Here is an 8,112-nt window from a genome sequence, read left to right on the forward strand (position 1 = left end):
AAAGATTGTGTATTGCTGCAAAATGCAGCTTTACCTGTTGTAAAGCCCATGTTACACTTGTTGCTCTTACCTGCTTTTGTGGACTGGTGTCCAAGAACCTGAATGCTCTTGCAGCTGCTGCTGCTTTTTCTTTGAACTTTCATTCAACAACCCCTCAGTGATAGCACAATAGAAATGACTGAATACTGCAGGACACCACCTGTCTCTCCTGTTGAAAGGAAAATGAAGACAGCACACTGGTGAGCGTTAGCATGCTGACTATAACAGCTCCACTTCTATGTCCTTTCCAAAGAGCTCAGATTCTTGTTTCATTATTTTCCATATGGATAAATGCAGATGTGTAAAGAGTAATGGTGATGACCTGCAAAAAAGCAGCGTTTAGTGTAGCCTGCCAGAAACATGTCAGGAGGATGTTCTTGGCTTTTGTTAAAAATGGCCTCTATCTGAAGTCTGAGAGCTACTTAATTTCTCAGTTCCAAAGTATGTACAGTGCCTTTTGGTGATGTTTGGAAATGGCCAGAAAATGGCTTTTCCTGAAAAACAGATCCTTCAGCTAGTGTTTCATCTCTTGCCTATGTATTTATATTTGCAAGTTCAAGCTGATAACAAACATGAAAATAGGTGTTTTCAAAGCAACATCAGTATGATGCAGGAATGCAAGTGTGGCTTTGGGTGATACCTTTTGCAGGTGTGTTTAGGTGCTGATTTTTTTTAGAAAATGTCTATTTATCACAGCCTTATTTTGTCAATCAGGTTGATTCTGCAGCCATAAACTTCCTTCCCCTTGTTCTAACACCCTCTGTGCCTGTTTGCAGGGTATTTTATTACTGGGATCAGAGCTAGAAAATGGCAGCCATTGTGGTGACATGGAAGATGCTTTATTTTCCAAGCTTTTCTTTTTGTTTTTTTCTTTGAGTCAATCGAATGTAATGTGTGTACCTTCCATAATAATGGGCAGTGTGGAAGTTAGGTAATGAACCAAAGCATGAAGTATTTGTGCTCATTCTAGAGCAGCTGAGACTCCTAGAAAGGCACATTGCCATATAGAAGAATGGTGTATTAACTACTGATAACTTTTTAAAACAGGGTATTCCAAATGCTTCTCATGTAAGTAACAGCATGAGTGCTCCAGCTTTGCCTGCTCCAGCAGCAGTCCTGGGAAACGTGGGAACAGTTCAGGGACCAAATTCGGGTAATGCAACGTCATCAGGTCACATGAAGAGCTCTAATGCAGCTGTTAAACTGGGAGAAAACAAAGCAAGTGTAACAGTGGAAGCCAGTGCAGATAGCTCGAAGAAGGACCAGGCAAGTTCAAAGTTCAGCATATATTTTATATACACTGTTTTTATATTTACATTAGAACACATAAAATTTAATTTTTATATAAATGCATTTTGATGTACTAAAAAATAGCAAGTTATGACAGAAACCCCTCAGTGTAATATACTCCATACCATCATGTATGTAATATTTTTGTGGCCGTCACAGGACACAGATTAGCCTCTGACTCTTTTTAATGTAATCTTCTTCAAATCAGCACTATTATAAATATCACCTGAATTGCTATGGGAAAACATTCTGTGCTTAGCAGAGCACAGGCAGCTCCCATGAGAGCTGAAATGTGTGTGTGGGGGGGGTGGTTTTCTAATCTTCTGTAGCAACCTTTTTCCTGTAAAGTTTTAACTTGGGATTGATAAGGATACATAGGCAGTGAAATATAACACTCAAGTTTGTTTTCTCTTCAGAAATTGTTAATTCAAGAAAAAGCAGCACAAGAGGTCAAGCTGGCAATCAAACCTTTCTACCAAAACAAAGATATCACCAAGGAGGAATACAAAGAAATTGTGCGGAAAGCTGTAGATAAAGTAAGTGGGTCCAGTAATCCAAGCTGCACACATTTCACCTTGGGGCAGGCTTTGGGGTGGGTTTCTCGTTTTTCTGGGAACAGCTCATTGGTGCTGGAAAGGGGGAAGAAGGAGAAGCAAAAATACTTTTCTTCTTTCTCCATCCACAAGAGCTTTCTTTGGCTTCTCAGAACAGAACCTGGTTATTGTGTGGAAGAATTGAATGGGAATTCAGAAGTATTTAGGGAGCAATTGGAAAGTATCAGGAGTTTTAAAATAATGTTTTGCCTGGGATGGAAGAATCAGAAGTGTCGGGAAATAAATTAATAATGTGGGACTGTGGCAAATCCATGGAAATGTTTCAAACGTTTTTGTTCTTTAAACTGTTGCAGGTTTGTCATAGCAAAAGTGGAGAAGTTAATTCTGCAAAAGTGGCAAATCTAGTGAAAGCATATGTAGACAAATACAAGCATTCACGGAAGAAAAATCCTGAAGAGGCAGTCTCCTGTGAAAGGAAATAGAATATGCTTTCATTTTTTAGTTTTATTCTATCTGCAAAGTGCAATTTCAATGTGAACTGTTAACTGAAAATTGTACATGACAGTGATTTGAATTTGGTTTTGATAAAATTATTTTTCAAGGTAGAGTATGATGTTTTGTTCTAAAGAAATATAGATCTGCAGGGCAACTTCTTTATTCCTTTTTAAAAACAGATTTCTAAAAAGAATAAAGGTGTAAAGAAGAATCATTAGGAATGTACGGTTGTGTGGATACTTAGATGTACAGCATTTTGACTTGAATAAGAGAGTGCATTAACTTAGAAACTTTGAGTACGTTGGGTTTGGAACAGGTATGTACAGTACATGTGATCAGTCAGATTAAAGTAAAATTTTTCTTTTGATTGCTCCCTAATTATAGCAAAGAGAAAATAATTAATTGCCTTGACAAATATTTCTAGTGTTAACTGGACAGGCTGAATGCAGGGGTCACAATGTGTATATTAAAAAAGCACATAGAGTTGTCTGAACACAACTGTTCAGATTTCAAAAAGAAAAGTCATAAACAGTAAAATGTGGTGCCCAAAAGCATGGGTGCTGCACAGCTGTTGTAACACCAAATAAAAATTATGCTGCTTGGTATTGTTTGTGATGTTTTTTAATTTGTTTCAAGATAGTGGGATAACTTGAATAATTTTTATGTTTTGAAAGCCCTCAGTCACCACACGCTGAGAACCTCAGTTTAGGTTATGCCCTTAGGCTAGCAGGAAATTAGTGTACCAAAGCTAGATGTTCAGAAACAGAAAAGTTTCTTCTTCAAGTAAAATCAAGAAAGCTGGAATTTATTGTTAGGTTCCCAGTTGACCAGAGACTGCCATTTGTGCCAGTCTCAGCTGCATGATACTTTTCTCCATTAATTAGGGACTGTGGCATGAATCACCAGACTGGTATTGGTGAGCCCATGCCATTGGAAGCCAAGTGTCTTCCTGCTTCCCTGAGCACTGGAGACAAGTTATTAGAGGTACCACAAGCATTCTAAAAACAGCTGTCAGGTCACTGGATGTGCCTGGGGAAAGCTTAGAACTCAGGTAAAAGCAGTTTTACTGAGGCAGCAGCAGGGAGGGTTGCTGGAATACTGCAATCACCATGTGCTCCTTAACAAAAGAACAGCTTGAGATCCTTCTCCAAGGAGCCTTACTCCGATTTGTTCCCTTACTCTTACACAGTGCTGTTAAAATCTTGTCACTAACCCTCCAGTCCTGTTGTGCCATAACAGCCTTTGGTGTTGGATCACCCTGGCTTCCATCCAGCCCAAAGCCTCCTGGCCCAGAAGCAGGAACAAAACATTTTAACAGAAAGTATCAGTTGACATTTCTGAGGAATTATCTCTTTGTAGCCAGTAGTTCCCAAATTACCTGTTTTTGGCAGAAAACAGTCTCACCTTTTAAGTAGCTTTTGCAGAAGCCTAAGGATGACATAAGGGATATCCACCCGTGTACACATGTGTGGTGTAGAGACAGAGGTGTAAAAGCATGATGTTTGTCACAACAGTTGATTGCTTGGTTTTAACTGTAACTTTCTGCAGACTTAATGAAGCATTTGACTGTCTATATTTATTTTTGTGTGCCTAAATACAAATGCTATGTAAATTAGAAACAGATATAATACATTTTCTACAGTCAATTCAGGTTTTAGGCTTTTCAGTATACTCAGTTTTACACTATGATAGCAATTTGTAAGATCTCTTGAATTATTTTAAGCTAAAATTGGTTAGCACTTTTTGAAAAATGTAGCAAATTGCTATGTGTATCCTGGTTTATCACGCCATGCGTACTTTAATACATTTTCCTTCTCTGAATTTTTGGATTTTAATCACTTTTATATCTTTTTCTAGTCTATACAGTTGAGCCTTGCTATAAAGCTCCTTTCAGGAGTCAAATAAATATTTCAAGGGTTTTTTTTCCTCTTTCAGAAGAGAGGTGGAAATTGGGGGAGGTGGAAGAAACAAGGGAGGATTTGAACTGGGAGAAGGGAGGGGTGATTGGTTTCTTGTTTTGCAGCTCCTGGGTGGAAGAGAAGATGTCACTGGCTTCCACGTTGTTGGGGCAGTGACTATAGTGATGCTCCACTGTATTTCAAAACCTAATGAAGAATACCAAATAGAGTAGCATGTGATCAGTAACTTTATTTTTTACAATTAAATACTTCAGAATTTATCAGAAAATATGCAGTTTGTTACAATTTCTATGTTGAATTAAAGAAATACATTGCCTTAATCTGTAGACTCTGCTCCTGTTTCTGCTGAAAAGCAGCGAGGTCTCTGCTGGTCTCTGCGTGAGAAGGGGAGTTCGGCAACCTCGGAGTCCTGGTTGTGTTCCAGTAGGATGAAAGGTGTAATTCTATTTATTGAAACACCTTCTACTGAAAACCTCCCAACATGCACCAGCTGAGAGCAGAGGTGGGGAGCTGAGCGCCCTTGCTGCCTCTGGGGTAGTGGTGATTCCCTCAATCCAAGCTACCTTGTGGGAAACAATTACAAAAGTGTACCTTCTGTGAACTTATGCAAATCAAAAGGGTTTCCCTTGCACCCCTTTCCCGTTCTCACTGTGCATGCTGCTTGAATGTCTCATCCTAAAGATATACCTTATGAGCACGGTGGCTGTCCAAAGTCCACAGTACTGTGTATGTAGGCTGGAGTGCTGTCTACTGAAAAAATACTCTAAAATTTAGTTTTGTGTAGTGTTTAACAGTTTCTAATAAATTCTTTTCTCTCAGCTGGCAGTGTTTGGTTTTAAATGACTCTGGCTCAAGTGGCGTGGTTTGGAAAGCGAGGTAACTCCAGTTCCTTCTGTGCACATGCATTTATCTTTCTCTGTGTTGCCTGGGCACCCCCTCCTTTACATCTCATTTGTTTTAAGTTAGCCTTCACCCAGCCTTGCCCATCTGCAGGTGCTCCAAGCTAGAAAAAAACAAGTGCAGGTGGCTAAGAGCCCATTCACCCGGGACTCGAACAACATGGAGGGGTTCAGGGCAGGAGTGGAATACTGCTGCAGGAAGCAAACAGGGCAGCAGTCAAACCCTGGCCATGCCCTACCCACAGGTGGCACCGAACCAGGGAGCAGTTTCACTGAAATACCCTCAGGGGATTTTAATGCAGGAGAGCTGCCCTGCCTTGGGAACAGAATTCCAGGCATCTCTTTGCTTCCAAGAGTTACCTCCACTGCACCCTCATGAGGTAGCTCCATAGGTAAAGTTGGCACGCGTGTGAGAGTTACAGTTCAGGAGCTATGCTGGCAACATTTTTCATTATTACTACACCTTACAATATTCACATTGATCAATACTTGATAAATAGTAGAGGTGACAGTAAAGACAATAAAGTGTATCACCAAATTTCAGTAATTGAAGAGTACTAATTATTACTAATGTACTAATAGTACTAATGGAATAGTAATAGTAATTATTACTAATGGAGTATCTATGATTTTTTTTTTAAAGTTTTTAATCACTAGGTTGGTAAGAACCACTAAGAGCACAAGTAACTACTTGTATAGAAGGAGATGAAGCTCTGGAAAAGCACAGGCTGGGATCTGGAACTTGACTTAAACTTGACAATTCCAATGTCACTCACAACTCCCAGACTCACCCACCAACAAAAAGCTCAACCTGATTTTCATCTGCACTGTGCAGTAAGTACAGGGGCTGACAGCAATAAAGTCAATGCCCATTACACATGGTAAACCTGCAAACCCAGAGTGTAATCCAACACAAACTACTGCAGGAGCCAAACACATGAGATTTTGGCAGCAGGTTGTCATATGATTAGTCCTAAAGTTTGAAGAAATTTAAAACCCACCGAGTATAAGGAGTATCAATCAAAAACAGCCAGGCATTTCTTGATCCTTTGGTGCAGTAGCAAGTGTTATGACAGAAAATAACTCATGGAAGTCAGAATTCACTGTAAATTTCAGAGCCCTTTACCAAAACTCAGGGATTTTGAAGACTAGGAATGTAGCTTACACATGGTCTTGCATCAAGGCCTGAACCTGGAATCACAGGGCTTTTCCTAGAGGACTATTTAAACCAACATTTCTAATAACAGTGGAGCAACACTTGGTACAGGGGCAGTGGAACACACAGCCCTACAGTCCAGGCACTGCAGTTACATGGGTCTGGGCGAGGGATTCCATCTTTGGTGCGCTGTGGGTCAACTACGAGTTTAGCTGTAGGTCAGTTGCCTCAAACTTCACAGGAGCCCACTAAGGCCAGCAGGAGAACTGGAATGAGGGTGCAAGCCTGTGTCCTCTCCAAAGGTCAGGACAACCAGACATTGGTGTAAAAGAAAACTTTACAGTTTGCCAGGACAGCAACTTTCCTGTGGACATGCAGGCTCAAACCACCCAAAGAACAAAACCTACATATCCACTCAGATTGTAGTTTGCAGGAAATCCACCTTAGACCAATTGTCCAACAGCCACTCAACATCACAGCATGAGAGAGCCTTTACCATGGTTCACCTTTATGAGATTTTTGTTACTCTAATATTGCATTTCTATTCACGTGCAGTAAATCAGCTTTTTTCAAAGGTATGGGCTCAGATTTATTCCTGGTTATCTTACCACAGACAGGGAGAAGCCAAGATCCAAGTGATGACTCTGATACAAACAGGTGAAAACCAGCGGGCTTCTAAAACCAAGATGGCTTTGAAGTAGTGATAGTTTAAGAAGATACTGCCATCCCACCACAAACAAACTGGTGATAACTTTACTCATTACAGTCAGCTTTGAATTGTCTGCCACTTGAAAATGATTCATGAATTCAAACCCCTCTGTGAAATCCCTCACATTAATTCCCTTAGGGGAACCACTGTGCTAGTTTTGCATTAATTGATATTTGGTGAGGAGGGAAGAAATTAATGAACCAAACCAGCTCCAGGCAGCTGCTCTGGCCCTGCAGAGCTGCAGCCCACGTGCTGCAGGTGCAGCCTCTGCCACACAGGACACTGAGCAACCTTTTGGCTCCCTCAGCTCCTGCCCCTGCCACACTCTGCAGCCTGCACACACATCCCCTGATCCAGCAAGCCAAGGGACATCAGCCATGGAGCTCTCTGCACCCACTCATGCAAGGAATGTCCAACAGCCCAGTAACTACCTGGTAGAAAAGGCAGAGGAGGGAGGAAACACAATGGGACGAGTACGTGTGTCTGCAGCTGTTGCACGTCAGCAGATCCTGGGCCATGATGGGAACTGAACTCACACCTCACTACACGCTCATGGCTTCTCCCTCCAGGTTACTCCCCTTTGAAACTAGCAAGAAAAAATGAGAACAGTGGATTTTTAGTAGTAACAAAATGGTTCAAATCCAGGAAGTGCTTTGCCCCAAACTGTAGGCAGGCAAGCAGTAATGAACACCCCTGTCTGTGCAGTTCTGCCCTGCCATCGTGCTCTATACAGGGAACAGCAGGATCTGCATCATCCAGCACAGCTGAGCATAAAGGCATGGAAATAAAGGGCTGATCTAGAGGTGATCAACTGCAGCACATTTCCTCCTTCCAAGCAAGGGTGCTGCAACAGCTTTCAGTGGAGTTAGACCACAGGCCAACAAAGTGCTGTGCTGACAGCTTCACAACTCCTAGAGGCTCCAGGCTGATGATTGAGGAATGATGTTTACTTCAGCAAGAGATGCTTTCAGCATCCTTACTATGCTGCAAAACACTTTGAAGGAAGAAATGTAACTGTACATACAAGAGAATTCCTCATTTAAAAAATACA

At 41.2% G+C, this 8,112-nt stretch overlaps 1 protein-coding gene across 4 annotated transcripts in view; it reads left to right on the forward strand.

Annotated features, from left to right (window-relative positions):
* Positions 1-5,115, forward strand: part of SCAF11 (SR-related CTD associated factor 11) — a 50,988-nt gene extending 45,873 nt beyond the window's left edge. For 3 of the 4 annotated variants that reach the window (XM_054632463.2, XM_054632464.2, XM_077178880.1), the window contains 3 exons: positions 1,087-1,305; positions 1,746-1,865; positions 2,237-5,115. In XM_054632463.2, the coding sequence (XP_054488438.2) occupies positions 1,087-1,305; positions 1,746-1,865; positions 2,237-2,365 (468 nt within the window). In that variant the 3' untranslated portion in view covers positions 2,366-5,115. The remainder of the gene's footprint in view (positions 1-1,086; positions 1,306-1,745; positions 1,866-2,236) is intronic. The other variant, XM_054632466.2, reaches the window with a different exon arrangement.
* Positions 5,116-8,112: the final 2,997 nt, after the last annotated feature.

The sequence above is a fragment of the Agelaius phoeniceus genome, chromosome 5 (assembly GCF_051311805.1).
Source record: "Agelaius phoeniceus isolate bAgePho1 chromosome 5, bAgePho1.hap1, whole genome shotgun sequence".
In the NCBI taxonomy this organism is placed as follows: domain Eukaryota; kingdom Metazoa; phylum Chordata; class Aves; order Passeriformes; family Icteridae; genus Agelaius; species Agelaius phoeniceus.